Here is a 21,189-nt window from a genome sequence, read left to right as displayed (position 1 = left end):
CCCTGGCAGGGCCACCTCTGGGAGGGTTCCTCTTTCCATCTGACATTTCTCAACATGCCTGATTTGTTCGAAGGCCTGGGAGACGGCAACCTTCAGGAAATCTGAAAGCGGGAGCCAGTGAGCAACACCCCAGGTAGCTGGCTCCTCTCCAGCGTTGCCGAGCAGTGGGCGCCCTCACAATCAGGCGGCAATGGGCGTTGTCTCTCTGCAGAATGTTCCTTTATTCTCTTGCTGCATAAGGCACTGGGGCCAGCCCATCTCCCTGCCTCTTCTCCTCACTGAGTGGTCAGGAGAGCAGGAAAGCCTCACAGGCCTGTGTGCCTGCAGACCAGGTAGCTGCAGTTGGGGGTCCAGGTGCAAGGAGTCCTTTCCTTCCTCTTCACCCTGCCCTACTTCCCTGGCCTCCCTGGGAAGGTCCACCCCCTGAGACAGCTTCCCTAGGGCCAGTCCCCTTGGCCTCTCCCTGCTCCTCCACCATCCAAGGTCCCGGCTTCTCCTGCTCACCTACCACTCACCTCCACGTCCCACACCAACTGGGTCAGGCAGAAAGCAAGCCGACTCCACAAATTCTCACTCAAGTTTCAATGACGGACAAGCCGTGGGAATAGCCACTCTTTAAAGGGAGGCGCGGAGCAACCAGGAATGCTTTCCTACTTCATATCTCTCATGCCTCGCCCCTTATTTAAAACTACCCTATGTCTCCCTGTAGAATTTTGAGTAAATGCCAGATACTTTCGCTAAGGCCAGAAGTCCATAATTAGCTACCCAGAGGCAAACGGAGCTAAATTCTGAACCCACTTGCCGGGGCTGCTTCCCGATCACGATTTAAGAATAGACTCCCATGCGTCTGCTTTTAGGCCGTTCGCGGCCCTGCTCACCCTGTCCTGACCTGTCAGAGCCCTTAGCTCATCACGGGTGTGTGCTGGAGGGCGGGGCGGTGAGTCTGAATGTCCCTGACTCCTCAGGGGGAGGCCCCAGCTCTGGGGAGGAATGTTGGACGAGTCGAGAAATTGGCAGCAGCCAAGGTCGTATCAGTCCATAGAAGAGTGCTGGGACGGGGTATCTCTGCTCCCCAGCCATGGCCCGCATCATCGACCTGGTGCCCTGGGACGACGGCTCCACGCACGTGTACGCGTCCCCTGCCATCCTGCTGCCAGTGGAGCGGCAGCGCAATGCGCTGGCCGGCGTGAAGCAGCAGCTCTACCACCCCGCCCTGCCCAGCCTGCGCCGCATGGACATGGACTCGGTCAAAGCCTGCCTTTCCGATGAGCACTGTCGGTGCTCCACCTACTGCCGCAGAGGTCGGGCCACCTGGCTGCCGCTGGCCATCTGGCGCTCCCTGGGCCTGGGGCTGGGCAAGGGGTGGGGGGCGGTGGCGGGGGGAGGATTCCAGGAGAGCTGGAGGGGCCCGGCATACTGCCCAGGACTCAGCCTCTGCTTCCTTATCAGGAAAATGGGATAACAGGGCCTCCCTCTTATTATGGTGAGATTAAAACCAGCTGGGAGAATCAGGAAAGGGAGGGAAAAAGAAAATGAGATGAAATCAGAGAGGGAAACAAACTGTAAGAGACCATTAGTCATAGGAAACAAACAGAGGGGGGCTGGAGGAGAAGAGGGTAGAGGGATGGGGTCACTGGGCGACGGGCATGAAGGAGGGCACGGATGGGACGCGCACTGGGTGGTACCTACAACCAACGAGTCACCAAGCTCTACCTCAGAAACTAATAATACACTCTATGTTAATTAATTGAATTTATATAAATAAATGACAAGCTAAGAGAAGCACTTAGAGTCGTGAGGAGCACTTAGAGTCGAGACCATCGGTATCGGTGGTTACTCACGGAGAGAGAAGTGTGCAGAAGTCAGCTGTCGGGGTAGTAGGAGTGATTGTAAAGTGACGGCTTCTGCCCCCTCTGCTCTCCATGAGGAAAAGCAAGAGAAAGACCCTCCTCACACTTGAGAGTGTGGACAGGAGAACCTTTGGGCTGAAAAGGCTGAATGCACCCAAGGAATAGCCCTTCATCCATTGAAAAGCTCGGGTGTGGAAGCGGGGGGTATCTGTGAATGAATGAGTGAATGAATGCATACACCTTCATTTCAGCACAGGTATTAAGTTCTTACCTTGTGCCTGATGCTGCCCCACAGGGAGGGAAACAGAGGGGTCCACATGCACAGGGGGCTGGAGGGGAACAACTGCCCCAGGTGTTGGGGGAACTCAAGGGGTTTGGCTGGGCTGAAGGACAAGGCGGGGGCAGCAGCAGGAGCTGGGGCTGGGGACAAGGACACTGCTGCTAAGATCAGGGAGCTTTGGAGGCAAAGGGGACCCTCTGAAGACTTGAAGCAGAAAAGAGGTCTATGCATCCTGGGGCAGTGGAGGGGATGGAGGATGGCTCAGAGGGACCAGAGGTGAATGGGAGCTGGGGGGGGTATGACACTGGGAGGGACCACCGTCTTCAGGAAGGAGTAACTTGTGTTTTGGCCACTAGAGAGGGTTTGGGAAGATATTTAGGAGAGGAAGGAACAGGATTTGGTATCGGTGTGGGTGAGGGGCAAGAGTGGGAAGTATGGAACGAGACCCAGGTTCCAGCTTGGGTGACAAGTAGGGTGAGGGTGTCAGGGATACATGGAGATCTCCAGAGGTCTCACACAGAGCCCTAAAGGGCCTAGATGGTAAATGCTGGAGGTGGGTGGGGAAGCAGTGAGGAGGGAGGGATGACCGGTGAACCCCACGCCTGGCCCTCTAAGGGGGAGCCTCCAGCCATGGGGCCCCAGCTAACTGCGGCGTGGGAAGGCTCAGCATGCTTCTTCCAATTTCCTGGGTTCTCTTGGAAGCCAGGAATCTAGATCTTTAGAGAAAGCTCTTGATTTAGATATGTATTTTACTGCAGGCATATGCCTTATGTAATTAAAGCAGTAGAGTCACCGGTTCAAAATTCAAAATGCTATACCAATGTATATCTTAACATCTCCTCACCCTCCGCTGACTTACAGGTAACCTGCCAGTTTCCAACATATCCTTCCACTGTTTACTAATCCAAATACAAACATAACATTCTTTACTCCCCAACTTTTTGTTATGAAGATATCCAAACATAAAGAAAAGTTGAAAGGATATACTATGGACACCCGTGCCTTCCAACCCCTTCAGCTAATCCACTACCATACCTGATTATTCTCTCTCTAACACACACACACACTCACACGCTCACACACACTACAGCAAGCAGTTCCCAGGGACAAGAACCTCCTGTATGATACAATACCACAATCACATCTAGGAAAGTGAACAATAGTTCCATAACACCTACTCTTCTGTCCATATTGAAATGTCCCATGGGGTGCCTGGGTGGCTCAGTAGTTAAGCCTCCGCCTTTGGCTCAGGTCATGATTCCATGATCGTGGGATCGAGCCCCACATCCGGCTTCCTGCTCAACGGTGAGCCTGCTTCTCTCTCTCCCTCTGCGTACCGTTCTGCTTACTTGTGCTCTCTCTCTCTGTCAAATAAATAAAAAACTTAAAAAAAAAAAAAAAAAAAGAAATGTCCCAAGTGATCTGTAAAGATGTCTCATAGTTTTAAGATCCTTCCGGAACCAGACTGCAGTCTAGGATTGCGCATCCCAGCTGGTTGCTATGTGTCTTGTTTTAGTCTGAAATAGTCCTCCCACTTTCCATTTTCCCCTATTATCAGCTTTTTAGAGTTCAAAATAGTTACATTGTGGATAGTCCCATGTTGTGAATCTGAGTGATCATTTCCTTACAACGTGGTTTACCTTAATTGTTTCCTGCAAACTAGAAACTAGATGTAGAGGCTTGGTTAGCCAGGTAACGTGTTGCTGGCCAGAATCTTGCACGGGGGATGCATGCCATGTGTGCTCTAATACTTGAGCGGGAGATTCATAATGTTATTATCCTGCTATTGTGATGTGAAGTGTGATGACTTGGTCACGGTGGTGACCTGAATATATTCTTCTCTGCCTCCAATCACCTGTTTTAGGTGATAAAGCAAAAGGTAGCATACAGCATATACCTTTGTGAACCTTGGAGGTTTCGTATGGAGAATTTCCTCTCTTTTAAGTAGCTTCCTAGTGAGGATGTATCAGAGTGTATTTAATGGGTCCTTTCTGATGACAGACCCTTGAGCTGCTCTGTCATTCTCTGCTGCCAATAATGCTGAAATGGGTAGATCTTTTGCCCACCTATTTCCTGGTTGTACACCTGTCATATTGAATAAATTCCCAGAAGTAGGACTGGAGAGTCCGAAGGTATGTGTATTTATACTTCTGATAGATAATGCCAATTGCTTTCCATAGGCTGGAATCGGTTTATACCCCCTCTGGCAATGTTATAGCAGCAGCCCTGCTTCCAATAACCGCACTCACTTTTGGACAGTTTCCAATCTGATAGGCAACTATTGGCCTCTTAATGTAGTTTGAATATGCATTCATCTTATTGTGAACGTGGCTGAGTGTCTTTTGATATGTTTTAGGAACCATCTGCATTCCTTGTGTTTGTGTGTGAATTACCTATGCATATGGCTTGCTTGTTCTCCTTTTCTCGTCTTGATTTCTAGGATCTCTTTAAGGAAATTGCACCTCATCTAAAATAAGTGGAAATATTTTTTTCCCATTTACCCTTTAACTCCTTTCGGTTTGGCCAAGCAGAAGTTTGTTTTTATGTAGTCAAAGTCATCAATCTTCCCTTTTCAGCTACCAGACTGTGAATGAGCTGGTATGGCCTTCATCACCCCAAGGTTACAAAGGAACTTACATGATTCCCTCTAGTACTTTTATGGTTTCATTTTTCTTACATTGAAATCTTTGATCTACTTAGAGTTTATCCTGCTGTAAAAGTAAAAAAAATCTATTTTATCTTGGGTTCTTTTTTAAGTTGTCACATATTTCCAGGAACTTTTAAAGCGGTGTGGGCCAAAGGTCTCCTGAGTGGGAGAGACACCTCTTCTCCCTCTCTCTCTCTTCTTCAGATGACTTTGACAATGCCTACTTCACACTTTTGGGTGTCCCCAACAAACCCCTGCAGTGCTTGGTGAGTGTCCTTTACATCTGGCCCTGGGTTGGCTCAGGGGAGAGGGTGTGAAGGTCCTGCCTGTGCCCAGCCCCAAGTACCTGGGGTTCTTCACCTGCCTGCTTGGGCCCCTTCCAATGTCCTATAAGGGGCTTCAGGCTCTCGGCAGGAACCTGGGTCGGAGGAGTCAAGTTGTCAGACCCCTGCTATGGGATGGTCTGGGTCGGAACCCTAGGCTTCTGCAAATACCACTGCGGTCCTGACTCCCATCACGCTGGCAGGACGTCACGGCGACCCGCCAGAGGCTCCACAACAGGTGCCGTGAGGGAAAGCTGGTACCCATCGTGCCAGGCATCGAGCGGGTCGACTGGCCCTGCTTCACGCACGCCATTGAGGACTGGTCCCGCTTCGTATCCTCGGCCGGCGAGTTCAAGCTGCCCTGCCCGAGCAAGAGGGGTCAGTCTACGGGCGCGGAGGGACCGTAGCACAAAGTGCGGGCAGGGGACATCGGACGGACTGAGGCAAAGACGGTGGGGAAGCTGAGAAGCTTCTGGGGCACTTAGAGCGGGCTGGACCGAATGGGCTAAGGGAAAAAGAGGTGGGGCTCTTCTTGGGGACGGGGCAGGGGCCAGATCCCGGCCAGAGGGAGCCAATGGGGAGGAGGCTGAGCGCGCGGCGGGCTCTGGGACTCAGGGAGCGGGATCTAGAGGCCGGACTGGCTCGCCGGACAGATGTGGGCGTGTTGGATCCAGGGGCGGGGCTCAGGTAAGAGCAAGGGCGGGGCTTGTTCGGGGAGGGCTGGGGGCTGGAGAAGGGTGGTCTCTCCACAGTTGAGAGTTTCAGTGGATATGCTGTGCGGTACTTGAAGCCGGAGGTGACCCAGAATTGGCGGGTAAGGAGGGCTGCGCGCTGACCCGTCCCTGGGGACCAGGCGGTCCCGGAGAATTGACTAACACGGGGTGGGGGTGGGGTGAGGTGGGGGAAAGGACGTCCAGAGCAGGGTTTCCCAGCCCCCAGGGACAAGATCTCTGGCAGAGAGCGCTGTGGGGGGCCGGGGAAGGGGTCAGTGTTCCCCTCGGCTCACGGACCGCCCATTCCTCTGGCCCGGACCAGTACTGTCTCAACCAGAACCCCAGCCTGGACCGCTATGGACAGAAGCCCCTGCCTTTCGACTCCTTGTAAGTGACGCCACAGGCCTCCGGGGACCCCATACCTGGAAGAGGGAGGATGGGGTCTTGGTCGCTTTCCTCGGAGCACCTTCAGTGACTCTTGAAAGTGTGAGTCCGGGGCGCCTAGGTGGCTCCTTGGGTTAAGCCTCTACCTTCAGCTCAGGTCATGATCTCAGTGTTCTGGGATAGAGCCCTCTATCGAGCTTTCTGCTCAGCAGGGAGCCTGCCTCCCCCTCTCTCTCTCTGCCTGCCTCTCTGCCTACTTGTGATCTCTCTCTGTTAATAAACAAAATCTTTAATAAAAGAAAAAAGAAAGAAAGAAAGAAAAAAGAAAGTGTGAGTCCTGGGAGAACTGCCGGGCTCCAGTACATCACAAGGAAATTGACGTTTCAGAATGAATAGATGTTTAATCAAACAGAGGGTCCTGTTCTCCAGTCCCTGACAGCCTCACCTTTCCCAGGGGAGGCCTTCGGTGGGACCAGGATGGAATGTCATCCTTCTGGTGGGATGGCACCTCCTGAGATGAGAGTGAGGTTCCCGAGAGAGTCGACCTTCCCCACCTCAGGCTCACCTTCCTCATCTCTTTTTCACAGGAATGCTTTCCGACGCTTTGGTTCAATCTACAGGTAGGGGAATGACCCTGCTCCTGCTCCACACCCGGCCACTCTGGGCTCAGGCGACTCTCAGACCCCTCTCCACCCTGCCTGACACCAAGGGATTGGTACCTCCTGAGTGACATCCCAGGGGGCGGAGCTGCTTCCCTCCAGACAGATCCACCCCAGGCGACAGTGCACCCTACTGGAAGATGGGGGGTGGGGGTGGGGAGCAGAGTGTGTGTCCCACCCGATTTGGCTCAGACTAGGCCAAAAGGAGGAAAGTTCACCAGGGAGGAGAGCAGGGGCCGATGGAGAGAACAGAGAGTCTGCCTTCTGGGATGAGGGATGCAGATAGGTAGGAAGGGCTGAGGCTCGTGTGTCAGTGGGAAGGTGCAAGGTGCGTGGTATTCAAGCATCATATGGCCATATCCCCCTTCCCTCCACAACAGCAGTACCACACTCCAGGGTGTCCCCTGAAATCAGCAGCACAACCAAGCCACACCTTTACTGGTGCTGTTTCAGGGCCTAGGCAATCCTTCCCTCTCTGCCTGGAAAATTCCTCCTCACCCTTAAAAGCCCAGCCTAGATGTCCCATCCTCCTGGAAGTCTTCTTCCCTGACCCTCTGCCTCTCCCCTCCAGCTCAAACCTCCTCAGGCTGGTCACCACAGCTGCATCCCTATCTGATAATCCAGAACCTACTGTAATATAATTATCAAGGAAAGGCTTGCCTTCTCTCACCTGCCCTGTGCACACACAGGGGAATTCTTCCTGATATTTTCCTACCATATAATGCCTGCCAGGGTAGGTGCACTAAATGCCTGAAAAATGAGTAAAACAGTGCAGGACTGGGGAATCAACGAGAAACAAAGATAAAATGAACTGAAAGAGGGGGTGGCTTGAAAGTCAAGCAGAGTCTCTGAAAATATATAAACAAAAGGAACTAGGGAGCCATTGAAGGCTCCGGAGCCATAGACAGGATAGAAGTTGTGTTTTCAAAGCCTTGAGGATAGCAAGATAGGTTTGTGGGGCAGGCCTACAGAAGGATCGCTTGGTTTTCCCCAGGTCACCCTGGAGGTCTCTGCCTCACTCTGTTTCTCTCCACAGTCGTGTCAACTACCTGACCCCCTGGCATTAATCTGTGAAAAGGAAGCCGAGCCCCAGGATGCTGGGCTATGCCACTCAGCTTCTCCAGCTGGGCACGGGGTGTTTTGTGGTACCACCACCTACCTTAATGTTCAGCCTGAGTGGAAATAAACCCAATAGTAATAAACCAGGCATGTGTGTGTGTGTGTGTGTGTGTGTGTGTGTGTGTGAGCGCACATGCATTGCAGGGACTGGGAGAGGGCTCAGAACCTCAGGAGACACTGTCTTACCTTTACCTGCCCTGCCAATTCCTGAAGGACTGGTAGGGGGCTGGAGAAAAATATCTTATGACCACAAGTAAAGAGTTGGGGGGGTCTAAACCCCAAGGCTGCCTGGGAATTGGGTTTTTCCTGTGCCCCTGTTCCCTGATTGCAGCCCCACTACTGAGCCCCCTCCACCTCAGACTTTGAACTTGGGCCCCAAAGAGACAAAAAGAGGTTTTTTTTTGTTTTTTGGGTTTTGTTTTTTACAAAAGGAGGTTTGAACGGGGTTTTTAGATACTGCTCTCAGAAGCTTTCACCATACCTGTACACTCTGGGGACTTCCCTGGGCCCAGCAGGCTCTGGGGGGCTAGAGGCAGCCTCCAGGTGTGGAGCGAGAGTCACCTACTCACTCTATCCATATAGCTTCAGGACTAGCCCTCAGATCTGTCCACCAAACTACAGAAAGGAAGGCATGACATCCTGGGGAGAGTCATGGGCTGTCCTGGGCCAGATATGGAAATAACCCCACTCAAAAGCTAAGGAAGCATGTTTCTGGTGTGGCTAGGGAGAGCCAGAACCAATGCATAGCTCGCAGACCTTCCAGATACCCCACTCATACCCCACTTGTGGGCAGTTTGCAAGGACAAATCCCAATCTGGATAAATAACTACCAAACTCTGAGACTATTTGAAAAGACCCCTGCTGCTAGAATCTGGGGCCTCAGGGATCCTTGAACCTTCTGAAATCACAAGCAAAACTGCATGTCCCCCCACATATACATTTTCCCATGGAGAGGCTCCTTGCTTTCATCTGACTCTTGGGAGAGTCAGTGCCCACAAAGGTTAGGAACCCTTACATTCTCCCCATCTTCTTCCACTAAAAATTACTGAGCACCTACTACATGCAAGCCGGGTCTCAGGTGGAAGGAATTTAAAGAATAATACCAGCCTCTTATTTCTGGACCCTATGTTACACTGGTCAGAACACATTGCCATGTGACTCATTCTCTCCTCCACGCCTCATCCCGCACAACTACTCTAAAAATTGACCAGAAGGAATGCTATCCTGTACCCCAGATAGGAAAACCGAGGCCCAGATCAGGAAGGAGTTCCCTTCAGCCACATCCAGAACTCAGGACTCAAAGCAAGTCCCAACACTTGACCCAGTGTTCCATACAGTCTGCGCTCGATATCGTGGAATAAATCATTTCCCAGAATGGGCGGTCTTTTGTTCAACTTGGGTAAGAAACAAGGAAATGAGCTGGGTCATTATTGTCTGATAACGTGGACAGAGCCTGCCCTACAGACTCTAGGCTGATTTTAATTTCTTTTCAGGATGGAGGTGATGGTTACTCTCCTCATACTGAGGTGAGGGACCATGGCATCTGTCCCTCTGTTCTCAAGTGCGGGATTTGCTGACAACAGAGTGGGAGCATGGGGAGGAGCAGGAGCACGGGGAGTGGTAAACAACAGAGCCCCTTCCTCCCTGGGGGCCTTTCAAGAAGGTACTCATCCTCCTCCTGCCATTTCATGAGGAAAGAAACTCTTCCCTCCAAGCCCAGCGAGGAGTCTCCCCGGCCTGAACCTTGGGAAGCCCCTGGCAGAACCTCTTGGGGATGTCAGAGCCCCATTCTGCAAACCTGAGTGCCTCCTCCAACATGACAGCTCAGAGAAGAAATAGATTTGCCCAAGACCCCCATCACAGGAGGGATGCCAGAGTCCTGGCCTTTGTGGGACTAGGGACAGCCGGAGAGCATGCCTCAGTGTACCAGATGGAAGCAGGTGCCTGCGGGGTTTTTCCTGGCCCTGCCTCCTTGATGCTAAATGAATGGGCAAGGCCCTCTGGGAGTTTGGCCCTGCAGACATTTGAGACTTACCCGGACCCATGCTGGGTGCAGGAAGGACACAGACCAGATGCCATCCCTGCCTGGGAGATGTTTCCAGTCCAGGAGGAGGAAGGCAGGCCCAGTTGATTTGAACTGGAAAGCAGAAGGTGAGAATGTGGGCACACCTAGACCATGTTCCTCAGGTCCAAGACACCATAAATGGTAACCCACACCAGCAATGGAATTAGGTTCTTGCTCACCAATTGTACACTTAATCCTGATTCCACAGACCTAAAAATGAGTGCCCAAGAATAAAGGAAATGCGGAGTAGTTGAGCATTAACAAGCCTGACTCAGGATATAATTTTTAAAATTAATTTATTTATTTTTAATTAATCTCTATGCCCAACACAGGGCTCGAACTCAGGACCCCAACCAAGATCAAGAGTCACATGCTCTTCTGGCTGAGGCAGCCAGGCACCCTAACACTTTCTATTTTTTAACCGCAAGACAATGTATTAAACACTTTGCAGACACCATGAGGTGGGTAATTTTAGACCCAGTTTATGGGTGATGAAATGGACTCAGGGAGGTTAAGTGCCTGGCCCGAGGTCACACTGCTGGTGATTGGCAGAGCTGGGAACCAAAGCCTGCCTACCTGACCCTTGAGCTTGCAGCCACCACATTCCACTGCCTTCTAGCTATGAGAGAAATACAAGCCAAGAGTGGGGGGAAAACCCAAGGGGGCTTCCTGGAGGCAGGGACATCTGATAATCCCACCCAGAGGCCAAGAGATGGGAAGAAGCCCCACTCCCACCTAGTCTGGGTCACTGTCTCCTGGCCTCGAAGTCCCTTCAACCTCAGGGGACTCCTTACTCATCATAAATAGATCACCTTAGAAAGACTTCTTATGGCCACTACCTTGGGGACAGTCTAGCCTCCACAGCCTCACCCACAGGTTTTCCTGGCCAGGCCTCCAATCCACGTCCCTGGCCCTGGGGCTCAATGCATTACCCTACACCAAACTCCCCACCAGCCTCCTTGCTGTTCTGAACACCCAGACTCTTGCCTGCCTCCTCACCTTTGTTCAAAACCTTCCTCCCACCGGAAATCCTTCCCCATCTCTTCCTACCCAAGTCCCACCATTTCTCGGAAGGCAGGCCTCTCTCAAGTGCTCCCTTCTCGCCGCCAGTCTTCCCCGATACAATAGAACAACTCCTAGCCTCTGGCCCACAGTTGGCTCTAAGGAAATACTGCACTTGGAGGCTTCTTTTATCTCTCTGAGTGAACAGGGAGGCTCAAGAATGGGGCCTGGGGCCACCTAGGAACCACGCACAGATCTGGGCTAAATGAAACAACTACTACAAAGTAATAGTTGTGTTCATGACAAAGTAACACACAAAACACATCCTCACCCAGGGCCTGGGGCTGGCAATGGGGATGGATCAGGGGTGAGGGGAGGGTCAGGGAGGGCTCACGCTTAATCTTTTGTGCTAAAAATCTGAAGCTTTGACATTTCTGACCCTACCCTTTGATACATGAAATCCTCAAACCTCTCTCCTCTGAAGTCTTAGCTGTGTGCCCCTGCAGCAGCAGCTCAGGGATGAAAAAGGCAGGAATGCAGACCTAGGTTGAGGAGGCACACACAGGGAAGAGGGAGACCCCGCGGGCGCCCCCTATTCCCACTCCTCCTGTTGACCTCCTTCTCAGGACCCCGAGGAGAACTGGGCATCCCGGGCCTAGAATCTTTGTAGATTTGTGACAATCAATAGGGCCATGGCTTTTCCTGGAGGCATGACCTTCAAGGAACAAAGAAACACCCCCCCTCCACCTTTGAGGATGGGATGTGGACTTATCACAGCCCAGCCAGGCACAGCCTAGGAGGCCCCGGGCCAACGTCCAAGACTGGAACTGCCCATGGGCCTGTCTGAGGCCTGCTCTGGAGGAGGGAAATGAGGCAGGAAGGTGGGAGGTCAGGATGGAGGACTGGAGACGCACAGAAAACTTCACAAAGGCGTCTGAGGAGGCCTCTGCGCAGATGGGGAGATAGAGTCTGGTGGCTTTAACCCCTCAGGGAGTCGAGGGCCCACCAGAGGGCTGGCCACCCCCTCTGCCAGCTGGTAAGGAGCTTTCCTAGCCCCTGGTTTGACCCGGAGCCAGCACTGCGCCCCAGCACCAGGGCCAGCCATTGTGCCTGGCTTCCTGGGCTGCAAAGAGTGGGTTGGAACCAGAGCCCCAGGCCTGGGAGGTTCAGAGCCCAGGGCTGACCCATCCCCTGTCTGTTCCCTACCAGGCCAGCCCCCACAATTCCAGGCCTCCTTCATCACCAATGTGTGGCTTTGGTCAGCCAGAAGGGACTACTCAGGTCTGCGCAGCCCATCTCCTGGAGATGGTAGGAGGCTCTGACCAGCAGGTGGAGGGATAGGAGTTATGAATGGGGTGTCAGGCTAGGGGTTAGGAGAGCCCCGACATTGGAGGGAAGAGTTAGGGCAGCCCCTCTGGCCTCTGACTTCCAACTGTTCTGCTCTCCTGAGTGGCCACCCTATGCCCTACCCTCCACATAAGCCATTTCACTGTGCCCTCACCCTAGAGTTGCAAACTCCCAAGTGGGAGGTCTCTGTCCACCTCTCCCTCCTGCTCCGCCCCATCGGCGGTCATCCTGATGTCAAAGCTCACCCCAGGGTCCCACCTTTTCCCTATGCTATCAGTGGTCAGGGCAAAGTGCATGATGCCCAGAGACCAAAGGAGGTGGTATTAGTTTACACCCTGCATCACAGTGTCTGAAGTCCCCTCATGAAAATGCTCGGCTCTACAAGAGGGAGATTCACATCCACCGTGGGACGCAGGACATTGTGGGGGCTCCTGGGCCTGTGGGTGGGCGGTGATCAGCTGCAGCGGACACCTGCTCAAGCCGGTCCGCACCACTCCTGCGGCTTACAGCTGAAGCCAGGCTGAGACAGGAAGACGTAAGGCTCGAGGCCAGGAGAGGGAGGGAGAGGAAAAGGAGACACAGGTTCATCCTGTCACCTTCCCAGAATCAGAGTGTCAGGTCTCTAAGGACCCTCAGAGATCAGGGTGAAGACCTCTGCTTCAGATGGGGAACTGAGGCCCCAAGAGGGGCAGATAACAGGTGCCTGGGGTCGCTTTTTATCAAAAGGCTAGGACTTGAACCTGATCACCCGGGCTCCCAGGCCCCATTCACTGCCCTGGTTTGGGCGCAGACTGGAGAGCAGGGCTGAGGGCCACGTGGGAGCTTTGAAGAGAGGATGGAGACAGAGCAGGAGAAAGTCACTGTTGGCTCCTGGTGAGCTCAGCCCCACCCCACCAGGGCTCCTCCTGCCCCAGGCACACAAAGAAGACCATCGTCCATTCAGGAAGGGCAACCTGAAGCTATAAAGCACATGCTGGTGCTTTCCAGAAGTCTCTTCAAGGTAGGTGGGTTTTGTCTAAGGTCACACGGCTAGCAAGGAAGGCAGGATGGAAGCCTGGCTGGGCACAAGGGGCGCTGGGTGTCCTCCGGCTGACAAGTGGACACCTGCAGGAAGGGATCGCATGGCTCCTCAAGGGAGGTCCTCCCAAGCATGGGCACACACAGAGGGAGTAGAGGAGTGTGGGGTGTGTCACCTCTAGGGACTGCCTTGGCCTTTCCACTAGCCTTCTGCACCCAGTTTTGAAGCCCCCCGTGGCATGGGCAGCTCCTCATCCTCTTGACTTTCTATCCTACCCTCACCTCCAGAGTAAGGGGCTGACCACCCTCCCCTGGCCTGGGTAGGCTGTTTCTCCCGCCATCTCTACCCCTGCCTTTGAGAAATGGAAGGAGCCTGAGTCACAGCTGGCCCACTGGGGGTCTGGGCAGGGGACGGAAAAAAGGCGGGTTGGAAGGTGGAGAAGGGAGGCGGCTAGCTGGACATGCAGATGGATGGCCACGGGAGAGTGGGGCAAGAGCAGGAAGTCCTCTGGGTCAGGGCTCCTGGCTGGGGCCACCACTGCACTGAGCAAGCCCTGGTTTCCCGCAGGGGCAGAGCCACCATTCAGGCTTTGCCATGCCAGGCTCCCGGCTTCTCCCCATCCACAAGCTGCCCATCCCTCCCAGCCTGGCTCCCTCCACCGGGGTGCAGTTAGACCTCCAGCAGGGCGGGAGGCCGCCCGCTCCTGTACCCCTCTGTCTCTCTCTCCATGCCCCATCACTCCCCAGGGGAAGAATGACCAGAATGAGCAGTGCTTTGGTCTGTGATGGTCAATGTCTTTACTTCTAAAGCATACATTGGACTCACTATATATTAACATCAAAAGGGGCTATCTAAAATGGAGTCATTCTTTTTAAAAATCCAAATTTTCACATTTTTATAGAAGATCCAAAATGACATGAAATTAAACTATACAATGTTATGAACAGTATAACAACTGCTTTTAGAAAGCAAAAGGAAAGGGAAAAATTAGCAGTTGGGCCTGTTGTCGGCCTGGGTTCCATGTCTTTTGAGGCATTGTGACTGAGAGCCAGCACCGAGGGGAAGGACCAGCCCCTCTCTGCAGGCACAGGAAGGGAGCCCAGTCCCAGAGAGGAGGCGGATGTGGGGTGTTCAGCCTTCTCAAGGTGAGAACGAGACAAGGCGGGCCTCCCTGCTCCTCTGGGCCCTTGGTGCGAGCACTGATTAAAGTCTTCAAGACCCACGCCCAGGGAGGGCTGGAAGAGGGCGGGGCAGGGGCACAGCTGGGTTCAGAAGAATCATTTTGATAATAAAGGTCCTTTGGGCTTCCCGAGGGCCCCCACCCCCGCCGGCCAGCAATCTCAGTCAACTCCAGGCACCTACTGGCTCCCTTAACAACCCCTTCCTTGGCCTGCTCCCTATTACTCTGGGCACCCCTAACTCCATGAGCCCTTGTGGGCAGGCAGAGACCTACAGGGACCCCCGGAGGACCCCAGAGAGAATCTCTGGCCTTGGAAGTCAGAGGATAATGTCCAGGGCACCTTGGCTTGGCAGCGAAAGACCCCCAGGGTCCAGGCCCAGCAGACTGATGGTGAGGATTCCCAGGGGCTAGGAGAGCACTGTGGAGTCACTAGGAGAGCACTTCCCCCACCCTGGGTGCCCAGGCCTGGTCTTAGCCCAGAAGCAGAGCTGGGGCAAGCTGTTTGGGGCCGCCCTTGACACTTTGGTTCACACATTCAAGGGGGAGGGCACTTGTTTCCGTCCACTGGTAAGATCATGGACTTGGCCCTGCTTCCTCCCAGGCACCAAGGTGGTCTAACAGTCCCCTTCTTCCACATCAGTAGTTCTGTCAGGCCAAGAACAAACTCCCCAGAGCTTGGTACCATGCTGCAAAGGTAGGAGGGGCGTTTTCTGTATAGCAGGAGCAGCCCTCAGTACGAAAGCTGCCTTTCCTCCTCTCCCTGTGGACAGCACTGTCCCTGGCTGAGTGTGTCACGGGACAACTTCTCTGCCTCCTTCCTTCTGGAGGGGCTGATTCTCTCCAGGCCCACCCCACTCACAGATGTGCAGCCCTCCCCTGGGAGGCCACACCGGTCCCTAGCTGGAGCAGACGAAGAGGCCTGCGGCTCAGGCTCACCGTCTGCCCTTCCTGGTCCCCAGGACTATATCACAAAGCCGCCTGCTCCCTCAAACAGGACTTGGAGGACAGCTGCCCTACATCCAGCCCACAAACAGGATCTAGCCCTTCTCCCACGCCTGACCTCGACCATCCTCTTTCCTACCCCATCTGGTTTCTAATTAGGCTGAAAAGTTTGGGGAGGTGGGGCTGGCACCAATCCCTCCCTGGGGTGGATTGAGACAGTCCACTTGACTTCCAGCCTGGTTCTAGGCCCCCAGAGATAAGGGAGGCTGATGGCTCTCAAGTAAGGGAATCCTGTAATGGGAAAGAGGTTTGTGGGATCAGGGCCAGCCACAGCAATCTGGCTCCCCACACCCTACCTCCAGGCCGGTACCAGGAGTGCTGGGCACCCCCACCCAGCCTCTGCCCATACCCTCCGGCGGAGGGCACGGCGGGTAGAGTGCGGGGCAGGGGCCGTTGGGGGCGCTCGGAGGCGCGCATTTGGGCGGCACTCAGGGCAGGCAGGCAGCCACCTGGTAGGCGCCCTCCGCAGCCGCTGCGGCAGCACTGTGCTGGGCGCTGTGCTCCTGCAGCAGGGCCACGTCCAGGAAACGCTCGCCACACCACACGCACTTGAACTGCTGCTCGCGGGCGTGCACCCCCTGGTGCTTGTTGAGATGCTCGCGCTGCTTGAAGGCCTTGTCACAGTTGGGGCACTTGTAGGGCTTCTCACCCGTGTGCACCCGCCGGTGCCGCTGCAGGTCGGACGCGTACTTGAAGCGCTTCTCGCAGTCCGGGCACTTGAGCGGCTTCTCGCGGGCCGGGTCGCAGCGGTGCTGCACGAACTCAGAGGACGAGAAGAAGCGGCGCTCGCACAGGGTGCAGCGCAGCGGCTTCTCGGCAGCCGAGCAGTGCGCCAGCTGGTGCTTCTGCAGGGCGGACGCGCGCTTGTAGGCCTTGCTACACACGGGGCACTTAAAGGGCCGCTCAGCCGCGCCCGGCAGGCACTTGTGCCGCAGCAGCTCGGCCGACTGGTCGAAGCCCTTCTGGCACACGGGGCACTTGAAGAGGGTCTCAAGGGTGTGCACATGCTGGTGGTAGAGCAGGTGGCTGGGCTGCCCAAAGCCCTTCTCGCACAGGCCACACTTGAACGGCTCCTCGGCCTTGTGCGTGCGCCGGTGGCGCATGAGCGCGTACTGCTGCTTGAAGCCCATGGGGCACAGGTCACACTTGAAGGGCCGCTCTGCGCTGTGCGTGCGCTCGTGCTGCCGTAGGTCCGACGGCCGCTTGAAGGCCTTCTGGCACTCGCCGCAGCGGAACGGCCGCTCCCCGCTCGGCGTGCACGGGTGCTGCAGCAGCTCCGAGGACTCCTTAAAGTGCAGCTCACACACGTTGCAGCGGAACAAGTGGTGCTCGCCCGAGTGCGCGTACATGTGGCGCACCAGATGCGAGCGGTGCTTGAAGGTCTTCTCGCACACGGCGCACTTGTACGGCCGCTCTGAGCTGTGCGTGCGCTTGTGGTGTACCAGGTGCGACGACTGGCTGAAGCTCTTGTCACACAGCGTGCACTTGTACGGCTTCTCGCCTGTGTGGATGCGCTCGTGCCGCGACAGCTCCGACAGGTGCTTGAAGGGCTTCTGGCAGATGGGGCAGCTGTAGGGCTTGTCCGCCTGCTCTCCAGGGGCCACGGCGGGCGGCGGCGGTGGCGGCGGCGGCGCGGGGGCTGGGGGTAGGGGGGTGGCGGCGGCGGCGGCCGCGGGTTCTGCCGCCTCCGCCGGCTTGTAGGTCTTCTCGCAGATAGAACACTTCACCAGGCCGCTCGTGCCGCTGTGCGCGCTGTGGTGCTGCGCCAGTGACGTGAGCAGTGAGAATCCCATCTTGCAGACACCGCAGACGAAAGGCTTCTGTTCGGCCTGCACACACTGGTGTTCCAGCAGGTCCGTGGCCTGGTGGAAGATCTTGAGACACTGCGTGCACTGGAAGGAGCGATCGTGGCCCGCCAGACACTGGTGCTCGTGCGGGCTGGACAGGTGCGCCAGGTCGTGGCCACACACGCCGCACTTGGGGCCCGGCTCGCTGGCCGCCTGCAGGGGCGCGTGCTGCGGGGGCTGGAGGCCCGGATCTGGCTGCAGGAGGATGCCGTAGACCGCACAGCCCAGGGGGTTCTCAGCCGAGCCCGGGGGCAGGGTGTGCTCAGCCAGGGCCGGTGGGGGCTCTGCGTGGTGCTGAGGCTGTGGTGGCTGCGGCTGCTGCGGCTGCGTCTGCGGGGGCTGCTGCCAGCTCTCCGACATGCTTGGGAAGATGAAACAGGGTTTGGAGAGTAATGGCTTCAGTTTCCCGCTTAAGGCGATCCAGCCCAGGGAGAAGCTGCCCAGGATCAGGTATGGACCAAAACCTCAGACAAGGCACAGAAGAGGGACTGGTCAGACAGCCCAAGGTTAATACCTAGGCGGACCACAAGGCTCTGCCTACAGGCTAGCGTGGCTCTCCGAAGCAGGGTGCCCTCGAGGCCAGAGGGGCTCTGCCTTCCCTGATGACTGGTTCTGGAGGGAAGAGAAAAACCGTGAGCTTCACGGAGAGATACACAGCTGGTCCCTGGACCCCTCTCCCCATTCTGTCCGCACTTGCCAACACTGTGGACACATCAGGGAAGAGGGCAGAGTTTGGGGCTGGAAGACCCACTCTCTTCACACAGGACCAAAGAAGTTTGCTGAGGGCTCAGCCCCTCCAGCAAAGAGATCTTCCTGCCTCCCCAGCCTCCAGCCAGCCCTCTTTAGTCAGCTGTCTCACAGATAAGGGTCTGGGATGATCTGCCCCTAATACCAAGAAGTCATAAATTCTGCTCATGCTCCAAAGGAAGAGGGAGGGCCATGACGTCCAAACCAATTTCAGCAACTTAATTTTTTTTGCAAATAAAATTCTTACTTGGAAGCCCAATATGTTATTAGATAAAAGCAGAGAGGCACTGGTGGAGGACACCCTGAGGACTTCCAACTCCTTTCCCCTGGCTGCCCTGAATCATAACCCAGGACTTCCCTGCTCAGGGTAATAGCCAGCTGGGACGGAGAACCAGGCCTTCTAGACCCGAAGCCCCAATGGCAAATGGCCTCAGGCAGCCAATATCTAAAACAACTAGGGAAACTGAGGACCATCTCAAAAAACTTATTTTGTGGGGTGCCCAGGTGGCTCAGGTCGTGGTCCTGGGATAGAGCCCCACATCGGGCTCCCTGTTCAGCAGGAGGCCTGCTTTTTCCCTCTCCCCCTCTCCCTGCTTGCATTCCCTCTCACTGTCTCTCTCTCTCTCTCTCTCTGTCAAATAGATAAAAAACTTTAAAAAATAAATTAAAAAAAACCTTATTTTGTGAGGGGCTGACCCACATCCCTCTCAACTATCCCCCAGGCCCTCCATCCTGACCACTGACCACGTGCCTATTCTTTGTCCAACAACTGTTAGGATGGCCTTGCGGAGACCTGAGCCAATGTAACAATGATTGGTCCATAGACCCACCCAGCCTGCAGGTCTCCATAGCAGAACATCCCTGCTCTAGTTAGCTCCCAGAGCACCCCAAACTCCTAAATCCTCCAAATCACAGTTGCCAGGCCTGCAGGAAAAAGTAGGCAATCAATCAGAAGTTTCCCTTGGCAATGTGGAAAGAAGCATGCTAAACACAGAGCATTTCTCCTCTTCCCAGGACAACCTGGAAAAAAACCTTTCCAGAGACGACTGCCTTCCCTGGCTCCAAGTCTCTAACATTTTGGGTAATCAATGGAAGGTAAAGACCACCCATCCCAGGCAAATCTCTAACTCACCACTTTGTGGCAGCAGAAGGTAATGACAGCGAGAGGGAGGAACTTTTAGAATTACATGCAACCGACTTTCAGGTTTCCAGCTTCTCTGCCTCAAACATCGAAAAGTTTCTAAGTTTTCTCCTGAAGGAAAAAAGAGGAAAAGGGGGATGCCTTCACAGGCCAGCCCTGCCTCTAACTGTTCTGCCCAAGAAACCCAAGAGTCAGACCAAAAACTGTCACCCACAGCATCTTCCAGTAAGGAAAGAAGGAAAGGAGCCCCACTCAGGGTGGACGCAGCAGGTTGCATGAGCAAGAAGGTAGGAAGCCTCCCCAGGAAAGAGGGAAGAGGGGCTACCCTGAGCTCAGTCTAGGTCCGGATGTGCCAACCCAGATGATGTTTTTTCCCCCTCCCACATGAATGGCTGCCAGAACCAGGGTTCCGGATCCCGGCCCCCAGTGCAGCTGCCCACCCCTGTCCTTTCCAGGGGTGCAGCCCAGAGGCCTTTCTGATCGTGCCGCAAAGAGGAGAGACTAGGATGAGGGAGGCAAAGGGAGGCCCCCACCTGCGCCCCACGCCAGCCCTTCCTCCTCCCTGGGAAACCGAATGAAAGGCGATCACCTCCCCGCCGGCAATGCCAGCCGGCCCAGCTGGGCTGCCTCCTGTCAGCCCTCACCAGGAATGGCCAGGCCGCTACGGGCCAGAGGAACCGGCCCCGCAGGCGATTGGGCCCGAAGAAGGCCCCAGGGCCGCAGGTTGGGCCCGGTTAGGAGCTACGCGCCCTGGCTGGCCTGGGCCGCCCCAGAGCTCAGGAGGCCGCCGGGTCGGGCCGGAGGTGGAGAGGGGGAGGTGGTGGTGGCAGGCGGACCGGCTGGGGAAGGGGTGCGGCGGGCGCGGGAGTGACCCCCAGACGCAGCCCCGAGCGCCCCGCCGCTCACCTGCTCCAGGCCGCCCGCGGGGTCAGGCGCGGGGCGAGTGGCGACCGGCTGCTCTCTCGGCCGCCCCTTTATTCCGGCTCCAGCGGCGGCGGCGCGGCCTACGCGCACTGCCAATCCCCGGCCTCGAGTAGCGGCGGCGGCCGGCCTGGGGGCGGGGAACGGGCTAGCGGCGGCCGGAACCGAGGAAGCGACGTGCGTGGCCGGAATAGCGGGGCCAGGACGGAGGAGCGCCGGGAGGGCGGGCGGACGGACCGACGGCCTTGCAGAGACCGGCGGACAGGCGGGCGGCGCGGGGGCCAGGGAGGCGGGGCCGGGGGAGGAGCGGCAGCCGGGGCGGCGGCGGCTGCAGGAGGAGCGGGCGGCACGGAGCGAGGCCGCCCCCTGCCGGGGACCCCGTGGCCGGGCCGGGTCGCACAGTGGGGCGTGCGGGGTGGCTCTCCAGTTGCCTGGCCTGCACGCCTCAGCTGACCCAGGGAGGGCGCCCCGCTTCCCACCAACCTGCTCGGCCTTAGGGGAGGAGGCGCGCCGGACCCGCGGCCCGACGCCCGCTCTTGAGAGGAGGGGTCTCCTAGACCCTCCGATCTTCTGGAACTGACCCGCCTCTGACTGCTCAGCTTGCTCTTAGGAGACGCGCCCCCGAAGCTCGGACCCTGGACCGGCTTGAGGAGGGGTGTCCCGGACCTCTGATCCCGTCTGGGCCTCGAGGGCAGTGATCTCCGCTGGGTCTAGGGCGCTGACCGCTGATCCAGCGACCGTCCGCGGCAAGGAAGTCTGGTCACGGATGGCTGCTGACAGAGGAGCGAACAGAGAGGTCAGGGCCCAGAGCGATCTGTGAAATGGGCACACAGAGGCTAGGTATGGGGTTCCGGGAGGCTCCAGGTAGCCGTCAAAGCGCTGCGAGCTGGCAAGCGGCGTGGTCCGAGTGGTAGAGTCCCGCCAGAGTCTTGTGGGGCCCCGCC

General features: G+C 56.0%; 2 protein-coding genes across 6 annotated transcripts; one reads left to right on the top strand and one right to left on the bottom strand.

Moving 5' to 3' along the window:
- The first annotated feature begins 249 nt into the window (after window positions 1-249).
- On the top strand, window positions 250-8,057 carry SPMIP8 (sperm microtubule inner protein 8). The gene is made up of 8 exons (XM_059152587.1): window positions 250-332; window positions 1,077-1,301; window positions 4,982-5,043; window positions 5,304-5,478; window positions 5,853-5,914; window positions 6,136-6,200; window positions 6,785-6,817; window positions 7,893-8,057. The coding sequence occupies exons 2-8, from the start codon at window positions 1,079-1,081 to the stop codon at window positions 7,921-7,923; spliced, it is 651 nt and encodes a 216-aa protein (XP_059008570.1). The 5' UTR covers window positions 250-332; window positions 1,077-1,078; the 3' UTR covers window positions 7,924-8,057.
- Window positions 8,058-10,319: 2,262 nt separating this feature from the next.
- On the bottom strand, window positions 10,320-21,181 carry ZNF319 (zinc finger protein 319). 5 transcript variants are annotated; one of them, XM_059151582.1, is made up of 4 exons: window positions 20,231-20,368; window positions 19,316-19,435; window positions 17,951-18,048; window positions 10,320-17,797 (listed from the first exon to the last, which is right to left on the bottom strand). In XM_059151582.1, the coding sequence occupies exon 4, from the start codon at window positions 17,794-17,796 to the stop codon at window positions 16,018-16,020; it is 1,779 nt and encodes a 592-aa protein (XP_059007565.1). In that variant the 5' UTR covers window position 17,797; window positions 17,951-18,048; window positions 19,316-19,435; window positions 20,231-20,368; the 3' UTR covers window positions 10,320-16,017. The 5 variants fall into 5 exon arrangements, with proteins under 5 accessions (XP_059007565.1, XP_059007564.1, XP_059007563.1 ...); XM_059151581.1 differs by lacking the exon at window positions 20,231-20,368 and adding an exon at window positions 20,912-21,181 and having other exon boundaries at window positions 10,320-18,048; XM_059151580.1 differs by lacking the exon at window positions 20,231-20,368 and adding an exon at window positions 20,729-20,865 and having other exon boundaries at window positions 10,320-18,048.
- Window positions 21,182-21,189: the final 8 nt, after the last annotated feature.

The sequence above is a fragment of the Mustela lutreola genome, chromosome 16 (assembly GCF_030435805.1).
Source record: "Mustela lutreola isolate mMusLut2 chromosome 16, mMusLut2.pri, whole genome shotgun sequence".
NCBI lineage: Eukaryota > Metazoa > Chordata > Mammalia > Carnivora > Mustelidae > Mustela > Mustela lutreola.
The sequence above is the reverse complement of the archived record's forward strand: the minus strand, read 5'-3'. Positions and strand labels throughout refer to the sequence as shown.